The sequence below is a fragment of the Lonchura striata genome, chromosome 27 (genome assembly GCF_046129695.1).
Source record: "Lonchura striata isolate bLonStr1 chromosome 27, bLonStr1.mat, whole genome shotgun sequence".
Lineage (NCBI taxonomy): Eukaryota > Metazoa > Chordata > Aves > Passeriformes > Estrildidae > Lonchura > Lonchura striata.
The window spans coordinates 8,152,812-8,179,218 of record NC_134629.1 but is presented as its reverse complement, the minus strand read 5'-3'; the positions used below and the strand labels follow the sequence as shown (position 1 = coordinate 8,179,218).

Sequence of the window (26,407 nt, the reverse complement as noted above, 5' to 3'; positions counted from 1 at the left end):
CCCCCGCCCCTCCCAGCCCCAAATCCGCCCTTTTTCTCCCAAGGATGCTTTGTTGGCTGCCGAGCCCGCTCCGCCCCTCTGCGGCAGCCGCGGGATCCATGCGGCTCCGGCAGCGGCAGCACTGGGAGCACTGGGAGCACTGGGAACACATACTGGGAACACTGGGAACACTGGGAGCACATACTGGGAACACTGGGAGCACATACTGGGAACACTGGGAGCAGTGGGAACACATACTGGGAACACTGGGAACACATACTGGGAACACTGGGAGCACTGCGAACACTGGGAACACTGGGAACACATACTGGGAACACTGGGAGCAGTGGGAACACATACTGGGAACACTGGGAACACATACTGGGAGCACTGGGAGCACTGCGAACACTGGGAACACTGGGAACACATACTGGGAACACTGGGAGCAGTGGGAACACATACTGGGAACACTGGGAGCACTGGGAGCACTGGGAGCACTGGGAACACTGGGAATACTGGGAGCACTGGGAGCACTGGGAGCACTGGGAATACTGGGAACACTGGGAACACTGGGAGCACTGGGAACACTGGGAGCACTGGGAGCACTGGGAATACTGGGAATACTGGGAACACTGGGAACACACACTGGGAGCACTGGGAATACTGGGAATACTGGGAGCACTGGGAATACTGGGAGCACTGGGAACACTGGGAATACTGGGAGCACTGGGAGCACTGGGAGCACTGGGAGCACTGGGAGCACTGGGAGCACATACTGGGAACACTGGGAACACTGGGAGCACTGGGAGCACTGGGAACACATACTGGGAATACTGGGAGCACTGGGAATACTGGGAGCACTGGGAACACATACTGGGAGCACTGGGAGCACTGGAGCGCGGGCAAACAGGACGCAGCGTGTCCTGAGCGCCAGGGCCCAGAGCTGTGGGGAGCGGGGTGAAAACCACCTGGGATTCCTCTTTTAGAGGAATACGCGCGATTTTCACTCGGACGGGTTTTGTTACTTCCGTTGGTGGGTTTTTTCTTTTTGTTCTGACGTTTTCCCCCCTCAGTTTGTCCGTGCTTTGTGTGAGAGCCTTTCTCGGGGTCCATAAAGGGGGTTCGGGGCCAGTAAAGGGGGTTTGGGGTCAGTAAAGGAAATTTGGGGTCCATAAAGGCGGTTTGGGGTCGGTAAAGGAAATTTGGGGTCCATAAAGGGGGTTTGGGGTCGGTAAAGGAAATTTGGGGTCCATAAAGGGGGTTCGGGGTCAGTAAAGGAAATTTGGGGTCCATAAAGGGGGTTCGGGGTCCATAAAGGGGGTTTGGGTTCGGTAAAGGAAATTTGGGGTCCATAGAGACGTTTCGGGGTCCATAAAGGGGGTTTGGGGTCTGTAAAGGAGGTTCAGGGTCCATAAAGGGGGTTTGGGGTCAGTAAAGGAAATTTGGGGTCCATAAAGGCGGTTTGGGGTCGGTAAAGGAAATTTGGGGTCCATAAAGGGGGTTTGGGGTCGGTAAAGGAGGTTCAGGGTCCATAAAAGGGTTTTGGGGCCGCAAAGGGGGCTGGAAGTGCCGGGAGGAGCGGGGTGGGCGCTCCGGGCTGGCTCCGTGTCCTCCTGCACAAAGGGCTGGGCACGGAGGGGCTCAGCAGAGACAAAAAAACCACATTTGGGGTTTTTCCAAAGAGCAGAGCCCAGGCCAAGCTCCAGCCTCCCCGTTCTAAAACCCAAACCGGGCTGGGAGAGGCTCCCCCCTCTCTCGAACCTCCCTCAATCCTAAATCCTAAATCCTAAATCCCAAATCCCGGAGCCGCAGCGCGAGTTTAACACCTGCTTAAGCGCCGCGGCTTCCTGCGCTCGGCCCAGCTGTTGTGCGCAAGTGGTTTTTTCTTTATAATACGCCGGATTAAAACAATAAAAGCATTAAAGTCCTAAAATTCCCGCAGGGAATAGAGATGCAGACAATAAAGATTTAAAGATTTGTGCGAGAGGGGCTGGGCTGGGCTGGGGGGGCTCTGCGGCAGCGCACGAGGGGCTGCGAGCCGGGGGCAGCCGCGGAGGGGATCGGCTGTCTCGGGGGTGTTGTGGTGGAATTTCTGTGGGGCAGGGAGGGTTTGGTGGCTGTGGCTGTTTTGGGGGTTTTGTGGTGGAATTTCTGTGGGGCAGGGAGGGTTTGGTGGCTGTGGCTTCCTCAGGGATGTTGGAATTTCTGTGGGGCAGGGAGGGTTTGGTGGCTGTGGCTGTCTCGGGGGTGTTGTGGTGGAATTTCTGTGGGGCAGGGAGGGTTTGGTGGCTGTGGCTTCCTCAGGGATGTTGGAATTTCTGTGGGGCAGGGAGGGTTTGGTGGCTGTGGCTGTCTCGGGGATGTTGTTGGAATTTCTGTGGGGCAGGGAGGGCTCGGTGGCTGTGGCTGTCTCGGGGATGTTGTGATGGGAATTTCTCTGGCAGGGAGGGTTTGGTAGCTGTGGCTTCCTCAGGGATGTTGTTGGAATTTCTGTGGGGCAGGGAGGGTTTGGTGGCTGTCTCAGGGATGTTGGAATTTCTGGGGCAGGGAGGGCTCGGTGGCTGTGGCTTCCTCAGGGATGTTGTTGGAATTTCTGTGGGGCAGGGAGGGTTTGGTGGCTGTGGCTGTCTCAGGGGTGTTGTGGTGGAATTTCTGGGGCAGGGAGGGTTTGGTGGCTGTGGCTGTCTCAGGGGTGTTGTGGGGGAATTTCTGTGGCAGGGAGGGTTTGGTGGCTGTGGCTTCCTCAGGGATGTTGGAATTTCTGTGGGGCAGGGAGGGCTCGGTGGCTGTGGCTGTCTCGGGGATGTTGTTGGAATTTCTGTGGGGCAGGGAGGGTTTGGTGGCTGTGGCTGTCTCGGGGATGTTGTGATGGGAATTTCTCTGGCAGGGAGGGTTTGGTAGCTGTGGCTTCCTCAGGGATGTTGTTGGAATTTCTGTGGGGCAGGGAGGGTTTGGTGGCTGTCTCAGGGATGTTGGAATTTCTGGGGCAGGGAGGGCTCGGTGGCTGTGGCTTCCTCAGGGATGTTGTTGGAATTTCTGTGGGGCAGGGAGGGTTTGGTGGCTGTGGCTGTCTCAGGGGTGTTGTGGTGGAATTTCTGGGGCAGGGAGGGTTTGGTGGCTGTGGCTGTCTCAGGGGTGTTGTGGTGGAATTTCTGTGGCAGGGAGGGTTTGGTGGCTGTGGCTTCCTCAGGGATGTTGTGATGGAATTTCTGTGGGGCAGGGAGGGTTTGGTGGCTGTGGCTGTCTCGGGGATGTTGTGATGGAATTTCTGTGGGGCAGGGAGGGCTCGGTGGCCACCGGGAGCTCAGAGCGTCGCCGCCGGCTGCTGGAAGCCCCTCAGCACTGGCTGCAGAGGAGGCGGGGGCAGAGCTGTGGATCAAAGCTCTGGTTTGGAGAACAAAGCTCCAGAGAGTGGGGCTGGGCGACCCCGGGAGCCACCGGGGTGCTGGGGTGGCTGCACCCCAAGGTGGTGGCTGCACCCCAAGGTGGTGGCTGCTCCGGTGTGGTGGCTCCGTGATGGATTTTCCCTCCCCTTCCCCTTTTGTTGTGGGGCTCCGGCCCTGCCCTGCTGCTGCCGCGGGCTCCTGGCACCTGCAGAGCCACCCGGAGGTGATCCGGTGCCCCAAAGTGCTGGGAATTTGGGAATGAGCCATTCCCTGTGCCCTGCAGTGACGGGAATTCAGGTATGAGCCCTTCCTGGTGCCCTGCAGTGCTGGGAATTCGGGAATGAGCCATTCCTGGTGCCCTGCAGTGCTGGGAATTCAGGAATGAACCATTCCCTGTGCCCTGCAGTGCTGGGAATTCGGGAATGAGCCATTCCCTGTGCCCTGCAGTGCTGGGAATTCGGGAACGAGCCATTCCCTGTGCCCTGCAGTGCTGGGAATTCGGGAACGAGCCCTTCCTGGTGCCCTGCAGTGCCCGGGGCTCATCTCTGCGTGCTCCCATCAGGTTTTATTGCACAATCCCAGTGCTCCCATCAGGTTTTACTGCACAATCCCAATCCCAGTGCTCCCATCAGGTTTTGCTGCTCAATCCCAGTGCTCCCATCAGGTTTCACTGAAGAAACCCAGTGCTCCCATCAGGTTTTACTGCAGAATCCCAATCCCAGTGCTCCCATCAGGTTTCACTGCTCAATCCCAGTGCTCCCATCGGGTTTCACAATCCCAGTGCTCCCATCAGGTTTCGCTGCACAATCCCAGTGCTCCCAGTCAGGTTTTACTGCACAATCCCAATCCCAGTGCTCCCATTGGGTTTCACTGCTCAATCCCAGTGCTCCCATCAGGTTTCACTGCACAATCCCAGTGCTCCCATCAGGTTTCACTGCTCAATCCCAGTGCTCCCATCGGGTTTTACTGCACAATCCCAGTGCTCCCATCGGGTTTCACTGCTCAATCCCAGTGCTCCCAGTCAGGTTTCACAATCCCAGTGCTCCCATCAGGTTTCGCTGCACAATCCCAGTGCTCCCATCGGGTTTCACTGCACAATCCCAGTGCTCCCAGTCAGGTTTCACAATCCCAGTGCTCCCAGTCAGGTTTTACTGCACAATCCCAATCCCAGTGCTCCCATCAGGTTTCACTGCTCAATCCCAGTGCTCCCAGTCAGGTTTCACAATCCCAGTGCTCCCATCAGGTTTCACTGCACAATCCCAGTGCTCCCAGTCAGGTTTCACAATCCCAGTGCTCCCATCAGGTTTCACTGCTCAATCCCAGTGCTCCCAGTCAGGTTTCACAATCCCAGTGCTCCCATCAGGTTTCACTGCACAATCCCAGTGCTCCCAGTCAGGTTTCACAATCCCAGTGCTCCCATCAGGTTTCACTGCTCAATCCCAGTGCTCCCAGTCAGGTTTCACAATCCCAGTGCTCCCATCAGGTTTCGCTGCCTGCAGCCCAGCGTGGGCAGGAGGAGCGGCTCAGACTCCTCAAGGATGGGCTTTGGTGACCTTGGCTTTGTGTTTCCACTCGGCTGCGCCAGCACTCGCCGTGGCTGTGGGGGAAGCTGCTGGCAAGGTTTTCCGGGCGCCTCGGGGCTGCGTCTGCTCCGGGGCTGCAGGTGGGAGGTTTGGGGCGGCCGGGACGTGATTTGGGAGCCAAGTGCAGCCGGGAGCTGCTGGGAACTGTCGGGATCGTGTCGGTGTTTGCTCCCCGAGCCCGATCCCCTCGTGGGGAACGGGACAAAGGCAAGGACCTCTGCCGCAAAAAGCTGACCCCCGGCTGGGAAAACCGAGCTGAAAGTCGGGGGAAGAAAGAGGGAGCGGGAGCTGCAGGATGGAGTCAGGCATGGCAGTGTGCTGGGAGAAACCATAAATCTCCGGGGAGAAGAGGGTCACTGAGAACCTCATCAGGGTGGGAGCGGCAGCTCCGCGTTAATGCGCCCATAAATCCCCGTTCCGATAAAACAGGTGGCTCTTCCGAGAGGCAAAAAGAGGCAAACGCCGCTTTTTTTCTGCTGCTGCTGCTGCTGCTGCTCTCCTTTTTTAAAAGCTTTAATTACCGCAGTGCTGGGGGCTCGGCGCAGGCAGGAGCCGGGAATGCGGCTGGATGTGGGAGCAGGGGCAGGGGAGGAGGGAAGGGAGCTGCAGGTGGGCCAAAACCTCCCGGGAGAGGCGTGGGGAGGCACAAAAATGAGGTTTTTATACAGGGATCGAGGGCGGTGTGGATGGAAAATTCCTGGTGCTTTGGTCCGGGGGATGAGGAAGGTGGAGGGAGCTGCAGGGTGGGAAATGGAGCTCTGGGAAAGGACTGGGAGGGTGGGAGGGCTGCAGGGACGGGTTCCACCGGCCCAGCCTGGCCTGGGACCCTCGGGGTGAAGCACCCACGGCTCCCTGGGCAGCGCCGGACCCAGGGGTTCCTGCAGCTGGTTCCCAAAGTACCCCCGGCTCTCAGTTTGCCTCCCTGTTTTGTCCCTCTCCCACCCCTCAGGAATTCCCTCTGCCCGGTTTCGGGTTGTTTTTAACCCCAGGCACCTCTGGATCCGTGGGTGCCACAATCACAGGGGACAGACCCCAAACCCCAAACCTCAGAGTGAGTCGAATTCTCTTTGTGTTTGACCTGCTGCCCTTCCCAGGCAGCTGCTGCTGCTGCTGGAGCTTCCCCAGGAGATAAATCCACACAAAAACCGCTTTTCCAGGCGATAAAGCCATCACAGAGGCTCCACTCCGTGAATGGGTGGGCACATTCCCAATCCTGCGCTGAATTGAAGGAAATCACCATTGCAGGGCCTTAAAAAGCTGAATGGGGCCGTGGCATCCTGCGGGTGATTGTGCCGAGTTCCAAGGTCAAGGCTGAGCCACGCCGGCGCTTCCAGCCCGGCACGGGCACAGCCGGCTCCCCTCGGAGCCAGTTTGGCTTAGGGCTTCTTTTGGGGTTTGGGTTAGGGTTTGTTTTGGGGTTTGGGTTAGGGTTTGTTTTGGGATTTGGCTTAGGGCTTCTTTTGGGGTTTGGCTTAGGGCTTCTTTTGGGGTTTGGGTTAGGGCTTCTTTTGGGGTTTGGGTTGGGGCTTCTTTTGAGGTTTGGGTTGGGGCTTCTTTTGGGGTTTGGGTTAGGGCTTCTTTTGGGGTTTGGTTTAGGGCTTCTTTTGGGGTTTGGGTTAGGGCTTCTTTTGGGGTTTGGTTTAGGGTTTGTTTTGGGGTGTGGTTTAGGGCTTGTTTTGGGGTTTGGTTTAGGGCTTGTTTTGGGGTTTGGTTTAGGGTTTGTTTTGGGGTTTGGTTTAGGGCTTCTTTTGGGGTTTGGTTTAGGGTTTGTTTTGGGGTGTGGTTTAGGGCTTGTTTTGGAATCTGGAGCTGAGTTTGGGTTTGGATTTGTTTTGGGGTGGCATTTGGGTTCGGGTTTGTTTTAGGGTTGTGGAGCCAATGTTTGGGTTAGGGCTTGTTTTGGCGTTTTGGTTATGGCTTGTTCTGGGGCCTGGAGCTGGTGTTTGGGTTAGGATTTGTTTTGGAGTCTGGAGCTGACGTTTGGCTTAGGGTTTATTTTAGGGTCATGGCGTTTGGGTTAGGGTTTGTTTTGGGGTTGTGGAGCCAATGTTTGGGTTAGGGTTTGCTTTGGTCTGCCCTGGGGAAGGGGCTGTGCCTGAATAGGGGAAGGGGCTGTAGCTGAATAGGGGAAGGGGCTGTGCCTGAATAGGGGAAGGGGCTGTGCCTGCACTGGGGAAGGGGCTGTGCCTGAATAGGGGAAGGGGCTGTAGCTGAATAGGGGAAGGGGCTGTAGCTGAATAGGGGAAGGGGCTGTGCCTGAATAGGGGAAGGGGCTGTGCCTGAATAGGGGAAGGGGCTGTGCCTGAATAGGGGAAGGGGCTGTAGCTGAATAGGGGAAGGGGCTGTAGCTGAATAGGGGAAGGGGCTGTGCCTGAATAGGGGAAGGGGCTGTGCCTGCACTGGGGAAGGGGCTGTGCCTGAATAGGAGAAGGGGCTGTAGCTGAATAGGGGAAGGAGCTGTGCCTGAATAGGGGAAGGGGCTGTAGCTGAATAGGGGAAGGGGCTGTAGCTGCAGTGGGGAAGGGGCTGTAGCTGCACTGGGGAAGGGGCTGTAGCTGCATTGGGGAAGAGGCTGTAGCTGCACTGGGGAAGGGGCTGTAGCTGCACTGGGGAAGGGGCTGTAGCTGCATTGGGGAAGAGGCTGTAGCTGCACTGGGGAAGGGGCTGTAGCTGCACTGGGGAAGGGGCTGTGCCTGAATAGGGGAAGGGGCTGTAGCTGAATAGGGGAAGGGGCTGTGCGTGCCTTTGTTACCGGGCTCGTTCCGTGCGCGGCCCCGGAGCCGCTCGGCCCCGCAAGAACGGGGCCCCGGAGCCCCGCAGGAACGGGGCCCCGCGGGAACGGAGCCCCGCAGGAACGGAGCCCCGCGGGAACGGAGCCCCGGAGCCCCGCGGGAACGGGGCCCCGCGGGAACGGAGCCCCGCAGGAACGGAGCCCCACGGGAACGGAGCCCCGGAGCCCCGCGGGAACGGGGCCCCGCGGGAACGGAGCCCCGGAGCCCCGCGGGAACGGGGCCCCGCCGCCCCGGGGCCGTGCGCGGCCCGCCGGGGATTGACGACTCGCCCAAGGTCACCCGGAGGGGCCGCGGCGCTGCCGGGACTCGGGGCTGGGATCGTGATTCACATCCCGAGCGCGATCCCGGGGGATGCGGGGCCGGCTCCGGAGCCGCTCCGCCCCTGCTCACCCCGGTAATTACCGCGGGCTTGCCTCCCGTGGCAGCGGTAATTAACACCCGGCTGTTAATCACCCGCGCTCGGATGCAGAGCTAAGCGGGATTTCAGAACGCTCCGCCGTGCGGGGCTCGGGGATCGCGGGGTTTTGGGGGTACAAGAACCACATCCGCGGGGTTTTGGGGGTACAAGAACCACATCCCGCGGGGTTTTGGGGGTACAAGAATCACATCCCGCGGGGTTTTGGGGTTCAAAAACCCCATCCCGCGGGGTTTTGGGGTTCAAAAACCCCATCCCGCGGGGTTTTGGGGTACAAAAACCCCATCCGCGGGGTTTTGGGGTACAAAAACCCCATCCGCGGGGTTTTGGGGTACAAAAACCCCATCCGCGGGGTTTTGGGGGTACAAGAACCACATCCCACAGGGTTTTGGGGGTACAAGAACCACATCTCGTGGAGTTTTGGGGTTCAAAAACCCCATCCCGGGGGGTTTTGGGGGTACAAGAACCACATCCCACAGGGTTTTGGGGTTCAAAAACCCCATCCCGCGGGGTTTTGGGGTTCAAAAATCCCATCCCGTGGGGTTTTGGGGTTCAAAAACCCCATCCCGCGGGGTTTTGGGGCTCCGCTCCGGGTGCCCAGCTGTGCCCAGATGTGCAAACCACGGCGCTGCTCCCGCCCAGGTGCTCCTTCCCAAAGCCCCGACCTCCTCAGGGAGATTCCCTGGATTTGGCGCTGAGATTCCCTGGATTTGGTGCCCCGCAACGCGGGGGAATCCCACGGGATCGCCCCGTGCCTGGCGTTCCTATCCCGGCTCCGCTCCCTGGTGTTCGGCTCTGCCCGGGGAGCTTTCCCTGAAATTTCCACTGAAATTCCGGGGGAAAATGAAAAAAGGGCCGCGGGCTGCGGAGCTGGTGGAGGATTTTGCCCCGGACGTCCTTGGCTCCTCACGTTCCGAGCCAGATGCTTCCTCCCGTGCCCGAACACCTGCATTCCATGAGGGGCTGTGCTGAGAAGCCCTCTGGGATAAGCGAAGCCATAGAAATGTAAATTAAATTATTTACCTACTCCCAGTTAAACGCTCTGCCCTTCTGGCCAAGGAGGATCGCGGTGGGATGGGGTGGGCTCCAGAACCCGCTTAGCTCTTTGTGTAAAATTGCAGGGAACTTTGGGGAGCATCCTACAAAAATAAAAAATTATCCGAGCAAACAAGGGAAAAAATCCCAGTTTTGGTGCTTTGCACAATGTTCCGTGGGGCTGCTGGGCCGGGGATTCCTCGCCCAGCGCTGCCCAGAGTTTGATTATTATTCTTATTCCTCCCATTTTTATTTTTTTCCCCGCACAAGGAAGGAGCCGGAATCAATCACGGAGCAGCATTTTAAAGGGAAAGGCAGGGACGCAGCGTCCCTGCAGTCGCCGGAGCCAAACCCGCCCGTTCAGGGTTTAAACCTCGCTGCAGTTTTAGCTGGGGGCAGCGGCCGGGGGACGGCGCCCCGGGCTCGTTCCCCGGGGCTCTGGAGCGCCGCCGGGAATTGGCTTTACCCGCCCGGGGCTCGCTCCCGGTGCAGCGGCTCCGGCAGGGGAGCGGGGTCACCTCTCCGGCTATCCTCCCCTCCGGGTTTTCCCGGCGTTGTGGAGCACGGAGCTCTCCCAGCGCCATTCCCGGGCTGCTGTTTCCTTCCTGGGCTGCTCCTTGCAGACCTCCCTCCTCCTCCTCCTCCTCCAGCCCCGGCAGGACCGGCAGCGGAGCCGCTCCCGTCCCTCCCCCGGCGCCGGGGCAGCGGCCCCGAGCTCTGCCGGGGGCCCCCGGCCGCAGATCTCCGGTGTCCCGCGGGTGCTGACCCGGGACAAGCTCGGGACAGGCGCACGGACAGACGGCGCCGCCGGTGCGAGCGGCGCTGGCTGCGGCGAGCCGGCGGCTGCCCCCGCAGCCCGGCACCGCCTCCCGAGCCCGCGGGGCTCGCTGGTCGCCGCGGTCCCCGCGGCCCCGGAGCCGTGAATCACCGCGGCTCGGGGCACTTCGGGCGCATTAGCGAATTAATCCGTGCGGCCGCGGGGGGATTATCCCACACGGCTCAGACGGGAGATGGGGAGATGGAGCCGGGCCCGAGCCAGCACCGGGGCCACAGCGCTCACCCGGGACAGGCACCGGGTCCCGCTGCCCGCGGGGACAGCGCAGCTTTTACCCGGGACAGGCACCGGGTCCCGCTGCCCGCGGGGACAGCACAGCTTTTACCCGGGACAGCCACTGGGTCCTGCTGCCCGTGGGGATAAAGCACAGCTTTTACCCGGGACAGCCACCACGTCCCGCTGCCCGCGGGGACAGCGCAGCTTTTACCCGGGACAGCCACCGGGTCCCGCTGCGCGTGGGGACACAGCACAGCTTTTACCCGGGACAGGCACCGGGTCCCGCTGCCCGCGGGGACAAAGCACAGCTTTTACCCGGGACAGGCACCGGGTCCCGCTGCCCGCAGGGACACAGCACAGCTTTTACCCGGGACAGCCACCGGGTCCCGCTGCCCGTGGGGACAGCACAGCTTTTACCCGGGACAGCCACCGGGTCCCGCTGCCCGTGGGGACAGCACAGCTTTTACCCGGGACAGCCACCACGTCCCGCTGCCCGCGGGGACAGCGCAGCTTTTACCCGGGACAGCCACCGGGTCCCGCTGCGCGTGGGGACACAGCACAGCTTTTACCCGGGACAGGCACCGGGTCCCGCTGCCCGCGGGGACAAAGCACAGCTTTTACCCGGGACAGCCACTGGGTCCTGCTGCCCGTGGGGATAAAGCACAGCTTTTACCCGGGACAGCCACCACGTCCCGCTGCCCGCGGGGACAGCGCAGCTTTTACCCGGGACAGCCACCGGGTCCCGCTGCGCGTGGGGACACAGCACAGCTTTTACCCGGGACAGGCACCGGGTCCCGCTGCGCGTGGGGACAGCACAGCTTTTACCCGGGACAGGCACCGGGTCCCGCTGCCCGCGGGGACAAAGCACAGCTTTTACCCGGGACAGGCACCGGGTCCCGCTGCCCGCAGGGACACAGCACAGCTTTTACCCGGGACAGCCACCGGGTCCCGCTGCCCGTGGGGACAGCACAGCTTTTACCCGGGACAGGCACCGGGTCCCGCTGCCCGCAGGGACACAGCACAGCTTTTACCCGGGACAGGCACCGGGTCCCGCTGCCCGTGGGGACAGCACAGCTTTTACCCGGGACAGCCACCGGGTCCCGCTGCCCGTGGGGACAGCACAGCTTTTACCCGGGACAGGCACCGCGTCCCCGACCCGACAGCCACCCTGACCCCGCCTGGGCCACCCCGCGCCGGCCGAGGGAACGGGAAGGAGCCGGGCACGATTCTGCAGCCTGGGAAGGAGCCGGGCACGATTCTGCAGCCTGGGAAGGAGCCGGGCACGATTCTGCAGCCTGGGAACGAGCCAGGCACGATTCTGCAGCCTGGGAATGCGGCCGCACAGGGCGCAGCTTTGGAGGGCGCTGCCGGAGCTCCCGCACCGCTCCCTGCGCAGCGCAGCCTCTGCTGAGCCCCGCGTCCCGCTGTCCCGGGTGTGCGGGCCGGTGTCCCCGGGGGCTCGGCGGCTCCAGTGCCGAGTCACGGCCGGAGCAGGGCTCAGCCTCCCCGCGCTGCTGACAGCTCGTTAATTAATTCCGTTAATTCCGCGGTGCGGCCCTCCCGGCTGTGCTCCGTGCTGCCGCGGCCGCAGCCCGGCGTTCCCCCGGGAATTCCGGCTCGGTTAAACGCGGCCCCATCCTGGGGGCTGCGGCAGCTCCGCACCAAACACAGGCTCTCCAAACGCAGGAAAAGCGCCGAGCAGCCAAGCGAGCCCTTGTTGCTCGTGTTGTGCTCGTTAAACGGGCGGAGAAATCCCGTCCCGCCCGGCTCGGCCGCGGCCCCGCTGCGCCTGGCGGCAGCTGGCAGCGCCGTGTGCCATCACGGGGGCTGGAGACGAGAGCATTCATCCCGGAGCTGGCACGGCCTGTCGGGCAGAGAACGCCCGCGGCCTCGGCGCCTCCAGAGCGCTGCGGCAGCCGCGGGCTCGCCCGGGTCTGTCCGGGTCTGTCCGGGTCTGCCCGGGTCTGTCCGGGTCTGTCCGGGTCTGCCCGGGTCTGCCCGGGTCTGTCCGGGTCTGCCCGGGTCTGTCCGGGTCTGTCCGAGTCTGCCCGGGTCTGTCCGGGTCTGCCCGGGTCTGTCCGGGTCTGTCCGAGTCTGCCCGGGTCTGTCCGGGTCTGCCTGGGTCTGTCCGGGTCTGTCCGGGTCTGTCCGGGTCTGTCCGGGTCTGTCCGGGTCTGCCTGGGTCTGTCCGGGTCTGTCCGGGTCTGTCCGGGTCTGTCCGGGTCTGCCCGGGTCTGCCTGGGTCTGTCCGGGTCTGCCCGGGTCTGTCCGGGTCTGTCCGGGTCTGTCCGGGTCTGCCCGGGTCTGTCCGGGTCTGTCCGGGTCTGCCCAGCCCAGCCCAGCCCAGCCCGGGTCTGCCCGGGTCTGCCCGGGTCTGTCCGGGTCTGTCCGGGTCTGCCCGGGTCTGCCCGGGTCTGTCCGGGTCTGTCCGGGTCTGCCCAGCCCAGCCCAGCCCAGCCCGGGTCTGCCCGGGTCTGTCCGGGTCTGTCCGGCCCAGCCCGGGTCTGCCCGGGTCTGCCCGGGTCTGTCCGGGTCTGTCTGGGTCTGTCCGGGTCTGTCCAGCCCAGCCCGGGTCTGCCCGGGTCTGTCCGAGTCTGCCCGGGTCTGTCCGGGTCTGTCCGGGTCTGCCCGGGTCTGTCTGGGTCTGTCCGAGTCTGCCCGGGTCTGTCCGGGTCTGTCCGGGTCTGCCCGGGTCTGTCCGGGTCTGCCCGGGTCTGCCCGGGTCTGTCCGGGTCTGTCCAGCCCAGCCCGGGTCTGTCCGGGTCTGCCCGGGTCTGCCCGGGTCTGTCCAGCCCAGCCCAGCCCCGGATCCTGGTGCTGCGTGGGGAAAACACCGAATTTCAAATTTGGGGTTCGGGAGGTGGCCCCAGCCTGGGAAAACACCGAATTTTGAATTTGGGGTTTCAGGAGGCAGCCCCAGCCTGGGAAAACACCGAATTTTGAATTTGGGGTTTCAGGAGGCAGCCCCAGCCTGGGAAAACACCGAATTTTGAATTTGGGGTTTCAGGAGGCAGCCCCAGCCTGGGAAAACACCGAATTTCGAATTTGGGGTTTCAGGAGGCAGCCCCAGCCTGGGAAAACACCGAATTTCGAATTTGGGGTTTCAGGAGGCAGCCCCAGCCTGGGAAAACACCGAATTTATAATTTGGGGTTTCAGGAGGCAGCCCCAGCCTGGGAAAACACCGAATTTTGAATTTGGGGTTTCAGGAGGTGGCCCCAGCCTGGGAAAACACCGAATTTTGAATTTGGGGTTTCAGGAGGCAGCCCCAGCCTGGGAAAACACCGAATTTCGAATTTGGGGTTTCAGGAGGCAGCCCCAGCCTGGGAAAACACCGAATTTTGAATTTGGGGTTTCAGGAGGCAGCCCCAGCCTGGGAAAACACCGAATTTCGAATTTGGGGTTTCAGGAGGCAGCCCCAGCCTGGGAAAACACCGAATTTCGAATTTGGGGTTTCAGGAGGCAGCCCCAGCCCGGGAAAGCCCCGAGGGCCGGGCCGGCAGCCCCGCTCCTGTCCCTCGCCCCAAAGACTTTACAGCCAACATCTTCTTTTTAATTCCGACACCCGCAAAATAGCAGCTGAAATAACCCTGCTGTATGTCAGCTGCTGATGGAAGGAGATTAAATATTAAAGGCAGCGCTGTGGCTTTAACTCATTCCATTTTTTTCCCTACTCTTGCCCCCCTCCTCTCCCCCTCTGCTTCCCCTCTCTGTGTAAAATGACATGATTTAGAGCCCAAGTGCCAGACTCAGCCTCTGGCTTTCGGCGTTTGGAAATGTGTGCAGAAAGATATATTGTGTCTGTGAGCATTTCTGCGCAGGGAAGGAGAGAGCTCCCGAGCTGTGAGCCCACATAAAGATGTTAAATAGAGCTGTAACGCGCGCCCGACGCACGGAAAGTGCCGGGGAAAAAAAAAAAAATTAGGGGAAAAAAAAAAATCCGGCAATGAAGGAAAATGAAAGATTAAAATAAACCTGGCGTTGGCGAGGCCGGGCTGGGGCTGGTGGGAGAGACACGACCCTGCTGTGCACCTCCCGCTCTTCCCTCCCTGACCCAAAAATCACATTTATTTAGCACAAAGCGGAGCGGGAGGATTGGGAATTTTCTTCTTTTTCATTTTCCCCCACCTCCCCCGTCTCAGGTGCTCAGATTTCCGACGCCGCCCGCCTGCTAAATATTCATCCCAAGCCCGCACAAAAACCGGGTTTGTTTCTCGCCGTTCACCCCATCCCAGCAGGGTCCCGCCGCGGGCAGCCGAGTTCCATAAAACCCAGGAATTTTGGGGCTGAATTCCATAAACCCCAGGAATTTTGGGGCTAAAACCGTGGAAAAATGGGGGTGTCCCTTCCCCTGCAGGGCCCCTCGGCCGGGGTGCTGCGGGACCGGTGCCGCCGAATTCCCGAATAATTCCCGAATAATTCCCGAATAATTCCCGAATAATTCCCGAATAATTCCCGAATAATTCCCGAATTGCCTCGCTCTCTGGCTGCTCCTTTGTTCAGAGCGTTTCGGGCTCCTCGGACACAAAGCGTTTACGGGAGGCTGGAGCAGAGCTGCGGGGGCAGAAAATGCCCAGATCGGGCAGATTTTGGCGGCGCTGTCGGGAAGTTTCATTCCGGGTTTCTTTGGGGTTTGGTTTCGGAGCGGAGCTGGGGGAGACGGGGTTCGGTCTGTTCCCGGAGTTCCACAGGCGGAAAAAATCCCCAAATCCTCTCAGCTCTTCTCCCAGGGGCTCTGATTTCTCTGCATCCGAGCCCAAAGCGCGAGCGAGCGGCGGGCGGGGGACGCTCGGTGTGACCCCCTTGTCCTTGAGCCCGGGGACAGAGGGGCTGGGGGGACACAGGTTTTGGGGTCCCCTGCTGCCCAGGGATTGTCTCTGGCACCGAGGGATTGTCCCTGACACCGAGGGATTGTCCCTGGCACCGAGGGATTGTCTCTGGCACCGAGGGATTGTCCCTGCCACTGAGGATAGGAATTGTCCCCTGCTGCTTAGGGATTGTCCCCTGCTATTGAGGGATTGTCCCTGCCACTGAGGGTAGGAATTGTCCCCTTCCACCCAGGGATTGTCCCTGCCATTGAGGGTAGGAATTGTCCCCTGCTGCCCAGGGATTGTCCCCTTCCACCCAGGGATTGTCCCTGCCACTGAGGGATTGTCCCCTGCTGCCCAGGGATTGTCCCTGGCACCGAGGGATTGTCCCTGCCACCGAGGGATTGTCTCTGGCACCCAGGGATTGTCCCTGACACCGAGGGATTGTCCCCTGTCACCCAGGGATTGTCCCCTGCTGCCCAGGGATTGTCCCTGACACCGAGGGATTGTCTCTGGCACCGAGGGATTGTCCCTGCCACTGAGGATAGGAATTGTCCCTTGCCACCGAGGGATTGTCCCCTGCTATTTAGGGATTGTCCCCTGCTATTGAGGGATTGTCCCTGCCACTGAGGGTAGGAATTGTCCCCTTCCACCCAGGGATTGTCCCTGACACCGAGGGATTGTCCCCTGTCACCCAGGGATTGTCCCTGGCACCGAGGGATTATTCCCTGCTGCCCAGGGATTGTCCCCTGCCACCGAGGGTAGGAATTGTCCCTTGCCACCGAGGGATTGTCCCCTGCTATTGAGGGATTGTCCCCTGCTATTGAGGGATTGTCCCTGCCACCGAGGGTAGGAATTGTCCCCCAGCACCGAGGGATTGTCCCCTGCTATTGAGGGATTGTCCCTGCCATTGAGGGTAGGAATTGTCCCCTGCTATTGAGGGATTGTCCCCTGCTATTGAGGGATTGTCCCTGCCACCGAGGGTAGGAATTGTCCCCCACTACCGAGAGGGATTGTCCCTGCCACTGAGGGTAGGAATTGTCCCCCACCATTGAGAGGGATTGTCCCTGCCACTGAGGGTAGGAATTGTCCCCCAGCACCGAGGGATTGTCCCCTCCGTGCCCAGCCGGGAAACGCAGATATATTGATTTATTTGCTGCAACAGCAGAGCCGTCAGTAAAGCCCTGGGAAGGCCCCAGCCCTGTCCCGCTGGAGCAGCCCGAGCAGCGGGAGGCTCTGGGTGGGCTCGGGAGGTGAGGAAGGCGCAGGGGAAGGGGCAGGAATGCGCCGCTGCTCTGCTGCTGCTGCTGCTGCAGCGTTTTCCTGCACCGAGCGCTGCGGAGCCCGGCCCGTTTGTCGCAGTCTATTAGGAGAGACGCAATCCATCCTGGCTTTATGGGGCTGTGCTTTAACCCCGTCCCTGCCTCGCTGCCTGCTGCCTTTGTCTGCCTTTCCCGGCCCCGCGGGCAGCGGGATTCACCCCCCGAGGGATGGGGGCCGTCCTGCAGCTGGGATTTCGGTGGCGGGGAGATGCTCCCCCTCCCTCGCTCCATGAAAACTCAGGAGCCGAATCTGGGGCCGGCTCTGCCTCACCCCACGCAGGAAAAGTTGCCCCAGCTGCACCAAATTCCCCTCTTCCTCAGCCAGCAGGAGAGTGGGAATTTTGGGATCCAGAATTTCCCTGCATTTCCATCAGCTGCTCCATCACCTGAAAACCAGGTTATGGAAAATCCTTGGTCCCCACCCTGCAGAACCCCTGGCAGAGGCTTTTCCCTCTGCCCCCGGTGCTCCCACAGCCTGTCCATGTTCCCAGAGCCTGTCCCTGCTCCCACATCCCTGTCCTTTATCCCACACCCCTGTCCCTGCTCCCACATCCCTTATCCCAAATCCCTGTCCCTGCTCCCACATCCCTTATCCCACATCCCTGTCCCTGCTCCCACATCCCTGTCCTTTATCCCACACCCCTTTCCCTGCTCCCACACCCCTGTCCCTGCTCCCACATCCCTTATCCCACATCCCTGCTCCCACACCCCTTTCCCTGCTCCCACATCCCATTCCCTTATCCCACATCCCTTATCCCACACCCCTGTCCCTGCTCCCCCAGCCCATTCCCTTATCCCACATCCCTTATCCCACATCCCTCTCCCTGCTCCCACATCCCTTATCCCACACCCCTGTCCCCCTCTCCCCCTCTCCACCCCTCCCGCCTCCCCCGCAGCCCGGGCAGGACGGCAAAGCACACAACACATTTACGCCCCATTTTCTAAACGGTTTCGTTTCAGAGGTTCACAAACGAGGACCACCTGGCGGTCCATAAACACAAGCACGAGATGACATTGAAATTCGGCCCCGCTCGCACCGACTCCGTCATCATCGCAGGTATGTGCCCGGCCAGCCCGCCAAGATTGATGCCAGGCACCAGATGCACTGCAAAACCCATAAACCCTCCTGTGATCTGCATTTAATCAGGGCGAGAGGAAAGCCACAGGCTTCCAAGTTTTTCCTTTTTTTTTTTTTTTTTTTATGGTAGTATCAGGTTTTGTAGGGTTTGGGTGGTTTTTTTTTTTTAATTTTTTTTTTTTAAGCTCTCGCCCTTTTTTATTAAAGGCTGGAGGATTTATGGCCAGGAGGGCTTTCACGTCTCTGCGTGTGCTTTGAGGACGATGAACCCAACCTGACAGAGCAGCTTCCCCTCTCAGCCCAGGTGTCAGTTCTCCCGAGCCTTTGGGAAGCTGCAGTTAATAAATTAAAGCCCCACGAGCTCTGCAGAGCCCCAGCGAGGAGCTCCCACAGCACCTGGGCACTGCAGAGCTGGGGGGACCCAAACCCCACAGAGCAGAGAGCAGAGAGACCCGGAGCCTTTTCTGCCCTTTTGTGTCCCTTTTGTGTCCCTTTTCTGCCCTTTTTGTGTCCCTTTTCTGCCCCTTTTCTGCCCCTTTTTGTGTCCCTTTTCTGCTCCTTTTCTGCCCCTTTTGTGTCCCTTTTCTGCCCCTTTTGTGTCCCTTTTCTGCCCCTTTTCTGCCCTTTTTGTGTCCCTTTTCTGCCCCTTTTGTGTCCCTTTTCTGCCCCTTTTTGTGTCCCTTTTCTGCCCCTTTTTGTGTCCCTTTTCTGTCCCTTTTCTGCCCCTTTTCTGCCCCTTTTCTGTCCCTTTTTGTGTCCCTTTTCTGCTCCTTTTCTGCCCCTTTTGTGTCCCTTTTCTGCCCCTTTTGTGTCCCTTTTCTGCCCCTTTTGTGTCCCTTTTCTGCCCCTTTTTGTGTCCCTTTTCTGCCCCTTTTTGTGTCCCTTTTCTGTCCCTTTTCTGCCCCTTTTCTGCCCCTTTTCTGTCCCTTTTTGTGTCCCTTTTCTGCTCCTTTTCTGCCCCTTTTGTGTCCCTTTTCTGCCCCTTTTGTGTCCCTTTTCTGCCCCTTTTCTGTCCCTTTTCTGCCCTTTTTGTGTCCCTTTTCTGCCCCTTTTGTGTCCCTTTTTGTGTCCCTTTTCTGCTCCTTTTCTGCCCCTTTTGTGTCCCTTTTCTGCCCCTTTTGTGTCCCTTTTCTGCCCCTTTTGTGTCCCTTTTCTGCTCCTTTTCTGCCCCTTTTGTGTCCCTTTTCTGCCCCTTTTGTGTCCCTTTTCTGCCCCTTTTGTGTCCCTTTTCTGCCCCTTTTGTGTCCCTTTTCTGCTCCTTTTCTGCCCCTTTTGTGTCCCTTTTCTGTCCCTTTTCTGCCCCTTTTGTGTCCATTTTCTGCCCTTTTTGTGTCCCTTTTCTGCCCCTTTTGTGTCCCTTTTCTGCCCCTTTTGTGTCCCATTTCTGCCCCATTTCTGCCCCTTTTCTGTCCCTTGTCTGTCCCTTTTCTGCCCCTTTTGTGTCCTTTTTCTGCCCCTTTTCTGCCCCTTTTGTGCCCCTTTTGTGTCCCTTTTCTACCCCTTTTCTGTCCCTTTTCTGTCCCTTTTCTGCCCCTTTTCTGCCCCTTTTCTGCTCCTTTTCTGCCCCTTTTCTGCCCCTTTTCTGCCCCTTTTGTGTCCCTGGGGGCAAGGAGGGGGCACACGCTGCCCGGAGGGTTTTTGGGGCAGAACAAAGCTGCAGTGGGAGCCTGGCAGCTCCTCCCCGTTTCCTGCAGCCCAGATCCGGGGCTGAGGCAGGGATGGGGGCTCGGTTTCTTCCAGCCCAATTCCAGGCAGGGATGGGGGCTCAGTTTCTTCCAGCCCAATTCCAGGCAGGGATGGGGGCTCAGTTTCTTCCAGCCCAATTCGAGGCAGGGATGGGGGCTCAGTTTCTTCCAGCCCAATTCCAGACAGGGATGGGGGCTCAGTTTCTTCCAGCCCAATTCGAGGCAGGGATGGAGGCTCAGCTGCCTCCAGGAGCGTTTGGGGTGAATTGTGGCTGTGCCTGGGAGCTGCTCCCGGCGACAGAACTCATTCCCAGCGGGAATTTCCGAATTTCTCTCCCTGGCAAAGCGTGGGGGGATGAAACGCTTCAGGAGCACGAGGAGCGAGGTCACCCTGACACTCAGCTGGGGTAAAACACCAAAAAACCCCAAACAAACCCAATTTATCCATGGCCATTCCAGGACCAGCTACACCCCCCAAAACCAGTGTGGGCTGGGCGTGCCTGACACAGACGGGGCTGTAAAACCCTGCTGGCTTCGAGCACCGAGATCTGGGCCCGTTACTGCCCCAAATCCCATTTATCCCGGCTTTTTCTGAGCCACCATTTTGTCTCTGGGATTTTTTGGGACCATTTTGTCTCTGGGATTTTGTTTTTTAATCATTTTGTCTCTGGGATTTTTTGGGACCATTTTGTCCCTGGGATTTTTTGGGACCGTTTTGTCTCTGGGATTTTTTGGGACCGTTTTGTCTCTCGGATTTTGTTTTTTAATCATTTTGTCTCTGGGATTTTTTGGGACCATTTTGTCCCTGGGATTTTTTGGGACCGTTTTTTCTCTGGGATTTTTTGGGACCGTTTTGTCTCTGGGATTTTTTGGGACCGTTTTGTCTCTGGGATTTGTTGCTCCCTCCCTGCCTCCTGTGGCAGGAGCAGGACCTGGCCCCTGTGGGTGATCCCCTCTCCTGGGAGGGAGAGGGATTTTTATGGAATCAGGAGGAGCAGAGCACGGAGCTCCCAGGCTTTGTTTGGCTGGAAATCTCTGGGAACGATCCCCAAAGAGCCCTGGGAGCTGTTAAACTCCTGGGTTGATGAAGTTCCTGGATTTTGTGCCTCGGATCCGGGGGGCAGCCGGGGGGATTTTACAAACCCAGCCCAGGGAGGCTTTGGGGTCGGGCTGCACCGTCCCGGGGATGCTGTTTGTGCTGGAAAATCCCAAAATCCCGGTGTTCTCCTGAGGGGGGGACCCGTGGGGGTGGTTCCCGGCAGGGTTGGAGGCTGGCAGCAGCAGGGAGGATTCCTGGTGCCTTTGTGGGCTGGGAGCTGGCACGGGGACAGGAGAATTCCCAGGGAATCACATTGGGGTTGGGAATTGGCACGGGGAGGGGAGAATTCCCAGGGAATCACTTTGGGGTTGGGAATTGGCACGGGGAGGGGAGAATTCCCAGGGAATCACTTTGGGGTTGGGAATTGGCATAGGGAGGGGAGAATTCCCAGGGAATCACATTGGGGTTGGGAATTGGCACGGGAAGGGGAGAATTCCCAGGGAATCTCTGTGGGATTGCAGCTGGCACGGGGAGAGGAGAATTCCCAGGAATCACTTTGGGGTTGGGAATTGGCACGGGGAGGGGAGAATTCCCAGGGAATCACTTTGGGGTTGGGAATTGGCACGGGAAGGGGAGAATTCCCAGGGAATCACTTTGGGGTTGGGAATTGGCATAGGGAGGGGAGAATTCCCAGGGAATCACATTGGGGTTGGGAATTGGCACGGGAAGGGGAGAATTCCCAGGGAATCTCTGTGGGATTGCAGCTGGCACGGGGAGAGGAGAATTCCCAGGAATCACTTTGGGGTTGGGAATTGGCACGGGGAGAGGAGAATTCCCAGGGAATCACTTTGGGGTTGGGAATTGGCACGGGGAGAGGAGAATTCCCAGGGAATCACTTTGGGGTTGGGAATTGGCACGGGGAGGGGAGAATTCCCAGGGAATCACATTGGGGTTGGGAATTGGCACGGGAAGGGGAGAATTCCCAGGGAATCTCTGTGGGATTGCAGCTGGCACGGGGAGAGGAGAATTCCCAGGAATCACTTTGGGGTTGGGAATTGGCACGGGGAGAGGAGAATTCCCAGGGAATCACTTTGGGGTTGGGAATTGGCACGGGGAGGGGAGAATTCCCAGGAATCACTTTGGGATTGGAGCTGGCTCTGCCCGGCCCTGGGGCTGCTCTCCCGTCTCATCCCTCCTTTCAGGGAGATCCCATCCCGGTTTTCCCTCCTTGTCCCGCTGAGGACCCCGGGGTGGGAGGGACGGGAATCCCACAGCCAGGAATTGGCAGAAATCCTCTCCCTGCGGTGATGATCCCTTCAAACACCGGGAAGTGGCATCCCAAGTGTCCCTGGCTGTCCCCCGGGCTCCCCGTGAAGGACTGGGCGGGTGGAATGGGATTTTTGGCCTCTCCCTGACCCGTTCTGGTGTTCCCACGCAGATCAGACCCCGACCCCGACGCGGTTCCTGAAGAACTGTGAGGAGGTGGGACTCTTCAACGAGCTGGCCAGCTCCTTCGAGCACGAGTTCAAGAAAGCCGCGGAGGATGATGAGAAAAAGGCAAGAGGCTGCGCTGGGAGCTCTGGGGGGGCCGGGCAGCACCCGTGCCAGGCACAGCACCCGTGCCAGGCACAGCACCCGTGCCATAAACAGCCACCCGTGCCAGGCACAGCATCCCGTGCCAGGCACAGCACCCGTGCCAGGCACAGCCCCCGTGCCATAAACAGCATCCCGTGCCATAAACAGCCCCCGTGCCAGGCACAGCACCCGTGCCAGGCACAGCATCCTGTGCCATAAACAGCACCCGTGCCAGGCACAGCACCTGTGCCAGGCACAGCACCCGTGCCATAAACAGCACCCGTGCCATAAACAGCACCCGTGCCAGGCACAGCATCCCATGCCAGGCACAGCCCCCGTGCCATAAACAGCCACCCGTGCCAGGCACAGCCCCCGTGCCAGGCACAGCCCCTGGGGCGGAATTTGCTGCTCTGGGGTCTTGTTTGGGGAACTCGGGCGGCTCTGGCTGCTTTCCCCCATCCGAGGCCTGCAGAGAGCAGATCGAAGCGTTCATTATTGCTTTGGCTCGGAAAAAAGGGGCAGAAAATGGAGCGGGGGAGTAGCCCAGCGCCCGGCAGCGGGGGAAGAGCCGCAGGAGCGGCCGGGGTGGCAGCAGAGCCCCTCGGGGCCGAGCTCCGGCGGGGCCGTGCCCGGAGGGACCGGCACGGCCGGGACCGGCACGGGTGGGGCCGGCACGGCTGGGACCGGCACGGCCGGGACCGGCACGGCTGGGACTGGCACGGCTGGGACCGGCACGGGTGTGCCCGGCACGGCTGGGACCGGCACGGGTGGGACCGGCACGGGTGGGACCGGCACGGCCGGGGCCGGCGCGGGTGTGCCCGGCACGGCTGGGACCGGCACGGCTGGGACCGGCACGGGTGGGACCGGCACGGCTGGGACCGGCACGGCCGGGACCGGCACGGGTGTGCCCGGCACGGCTGGGGCCACCACGGCTGGGACCGGCACGGGTGTGCCCGGCACGGGTGTGCCCGGCACGGCTGGGACCGGCACGGCTGGGACCGGCACGGCTGGGACCGGCACGGCCGGCACGGCTGGGACCGGCACGGCTGGGACCGGCACGGGTGGGACCGGCACGGGTGGGGCCGGCACGGCTGGGACCGGCACGGCCGGGACCGGCACGGGTGTGCCCGGCACGGCCGGGACCGGCACGGCCGGGGCCGAGCCGCTGTCGGTAACAAAGAGCTCCGCGCCCCGGCAGCGCCACCGATCCGGCTGCCCGCGCAGCCCGGCGAGCGCCGGGGGCCGAAGGACGAGGGGATCTCATCAGCCAGCAGCTAATTAAGGACATTTGCAGCCCCCGGCCCCGCCCGCCGGCCGCTGGGAGCCGCAGATGCGTGCCGGGCTCAGCCGGGCACGCACATCGGCTCAATTGATCGATGGCCGCGCATACGCTCGCAGTCAGCGGCGCTGCTCGGAAATAAACTGCGGGAGCCGGGCCGCGTAAATCTTCCCGAGATGGGGAACGGAGGAATTCAGAATTAAAACTGAAACCTGCCTTCCCAGCCGCTCCCCCCCCCGCCAATAACAGGCTCTTTAAAGCGAAATTGATCTCTCTCATTGGTATGCGGCTGCGGCAAAGGCTCCTGCCCTTTGTTCTGAGAGGGGAAGGGAGGGAGGGAGCCAAGCAGCCGGGAGAGAGGGAAGGGATGGGAGCGATGGGAATGGAGGGAATGGAGGGAATGGAGACAGAGCAGCCGGGAGAGGAGGGAAGGGATGGGAGCGATGGGAATGGAGGGAATGGAGGCAGAGCAGCCGGGAGAGGAGGGAAGGGATGGGAATGGAGGGAATGGAGGGAATGGAGGGAATGGAGGGAATAGAGGGAATGGAGGGAATAGAGGCAGAGCAGCCGGGAGAGAGGGATGGGATGGGAGCGATGGGAATGGAGGGAATGGAGGGAATGGAGACAGAGCAGCCGGGAGAGGAGGGAAGGGATGGGAGCGATGGGAATGGAGGGAATGGAGGGGATAGAGGGAATGGAGGGAATGGAGACAGAGCAGCCGGGAGAGAGGGAATAGAGGGAATGGAGGGAATGGAGGGAATGGAGGGAATGGAGGGAATGGAGGGAATGGAGACAGAGCAGCCGGGAGAGGAGGGAAGGGATGGGAGCGATGGGAATGGAGGGAATGGAGACAGAGCAGCCGGGAGAGAGGGAAGGGATGGGAGCGATGGGAATGGAGGGAATGGAGGCAGAGCAGCCGGGAGAGAGGGATGGGAATGGAGGGAATGGAGGGAATGGAGGCAGAGCAGCCGGGAGAGAGGGATGGGAATGGAGGGAATGGAGGGAATGGAGACAGGAGCAGCCGGGAGAGGAGGGAAGGGATGGGAGCGATGGGAATGGAGGGAATGGAGGGAATGGAGGGAATGGAGGGAATGGAGACAGGAGCAGCCGGGAGAGAGGGAAGGGATGGGAGCGATGGGAATGGAGGGAATGGAGGGAATGGAGGGAATGGAGGGAATGGAGACAGAGCAGCCGGGAGAGGAGGGAAGGGATGGGAATGGAGGGAATGGAGGGAATGGAGGGAATGGAGACAGAGCAGCCGGGAGAGAGGGATGGGATGGGAGCGATGGGAATGGAGGGAATGGAGGGAATGGAGGGAATGGAGGGAATGGAGGGAATAGAGGGAATGGAGACAGGAGCAGCCGGGAGAGGAGGGATGGGATGGGAGCGATGGGATGGAGGGAATGGAGGCAGGAGCAGCCCCGGGAAGGGAAGGGAAGGGACAGAAGGGAATGGCAGGAGCAGCCCCGGGAAGGGAAGGGAATGGAGGCTGGAGCAGCCGGGAGAGGAGGGAAGGGATGGGATAGAAGGGAATGGAGGGAATGGAGGCAGAGCAGCCGGCAAAGAAGGGAAGGGATGGAAGGGAATGGCAGGAGCAGCCCCGGGAAGGGAAGGGAAGGGAAGGGATGGAAGGGAATGGCAGGAGCAGCCCCGGGAAGGGAAGGGAAGGGAAGGGATGGAAGGGAATGGCAGGAGCAGCCCCGGGAAGGGAAGGGAATGGAGGCAGGAGCAGCCCCGGGAGCCCAGCCAGCCCCGCGGCCCCGGGCTGTGCTGCCGGGACTGGCTTTAGTGTGCCTCAGCCTAAACAGTCCTCGGAAATCATTCCGAAATATTCCTCAGGAATTATTCCGAAATATTCCTCAGAAATTAATTATTATTCCGGAATATTACTCAGGAATTATTCTGAAATACTCCTCGGAAATCATTCCGAAATATTCCTCAGAAATGAATTATTTTTGGGAGATACTCCTCGGCCTTTAGGAAGGTTTGTCCCTGCTCAGCCCCGCTGTCCGGGCGGGGTCCGGGGCTCACTGGCAGCATCCAGCGCCGTGTTTGGTGTTTGTCCTCCCCTTGCCGGGGTGGTCTCGCTCCAGCGCCGTTAATTAAAACCGGGGGCGCAGCGGGAACTTCCCCGGGGGCGCCTCAAACCTCGCAGCGCCGCCGCTGCTGCTGCTGCTGCTGCACTGCTGCTGCTGCTGCACTGCTGCTGCTGCACTGCTGCTGCACTGCTGCTGCACTGCTGCTGCTGCTGCTGCACTGCTGCTGCTGCTGCACTGCTGCTGCTGCTGCACTGCTGCTGCACTGCTGCTGCACTGCTGCTGCTGCTGCTGCTGCTGCTGCTGCTGCTGCTGCTGCTGCACTGCTGCTGCTGCTGCTGCTGCAGCTGCACTGCTGCTGCTGCACTGCTGCTGCTGCTGCTGCTGCTGCTGCGCTGCTGCATGTTAATCCGGCTCTTTGTGATCCCGGTGGGGAAACGGGAAACGGGAAACCGGGATTGCTGCACCTACCACGGGCAGAGCCGCCCGGGGAGCCGAGAGCGGCTGGAGCTGCGTCCTCTCCAAAGGAAATACCCAAAATGAGGGGCTGGAGCTCTGAAATACCCAAACTGAGGGGCTGGAGCTGGGAAATACCCAAACTGAGGGGCTGGAGCTCTGAAATACCCAAAATGAGGGGCTGGAGCTCTGAAATACCCCAAATGAGGGGCTGGAGCTCTGAAATACCCAAACTGAGGGGTTGGAGCTCTGAAATACCCAAACTGAGGGGCTGGAGCTCCGAAATACCCAAACTGAGGGGCTGGAGCTGGGAAATATCCAAACTGAGGGGCTGGAGCTCTGAAATACCCAAACTGAGGGGCTGGAGCTCTGAAATACCCAAACTGAGGGGCTGGAGCTCTGAAATACCCAAAATGAGGGGCTGGAGCTCTGAAATACCCAAAATGAGGGGCTGGAGCTGCATCCACCCCTAAAACACCCCAAACTGAAGGGCTGGAGCTGTGTCCCCCTTTAAACCATCCACATTTACCCTTTTGCTGCTGGGATGGATGGAGCAGGGATGGATGGATGGATGGAGGGATGGACGGATGGACAGATGGCACAGGGATGGATGAAGCAGGGATGGAGAGGTGGATGGATGGATGGACAGATGGATGGTGGGATGGACAGATGGATGGATGGCTGGACGGACAGATGGATGGTGGGATGGACGGATGGATGGATGGCTGGACGGACAGACGGATGGCGCAGGGATGGACGGAGAACAGGCTGGACAAGCAGCTGTCAGGGCTGGTTTAGGGCCGGTTCCCCCAGGCTGGACAGGAGGAGGGGCAGGTGACTTGCAAGGTCCAGAGCAGCATCCTGGCCCTGCCACGCCCTCCCCACAGGTG

General features: G+C 60.3%; 1 protein-coding gene across 1 annotated transcript in view; it reads left to right on the top strand.

Moving 5' to 3' along the window:
* LOC110480537 (cyclic AMP-dependent transcription factor ATF-7) overlaps nucleotides 1-26,407 on the top strand; it is a 66,508-nt gene that overhangs the window by 25,371 nt on the left and 14,730 nt on the right. The window contains exons 3-4 of the mRNA XM_077788680.1: nucleotides 17,330-17,426; nucleotides 21,610-21,728. Coding sequence (XP_077644806.1) covers nucleotides 17,330-17,426; nucleotides 21,610-21,728 — 216 coding nt within the window. The remainder of the gene's footprint in view (nucleotides 1-17,329; nucleotides 17,427-21,609; nucleotides 21,729-26,407) is intronic.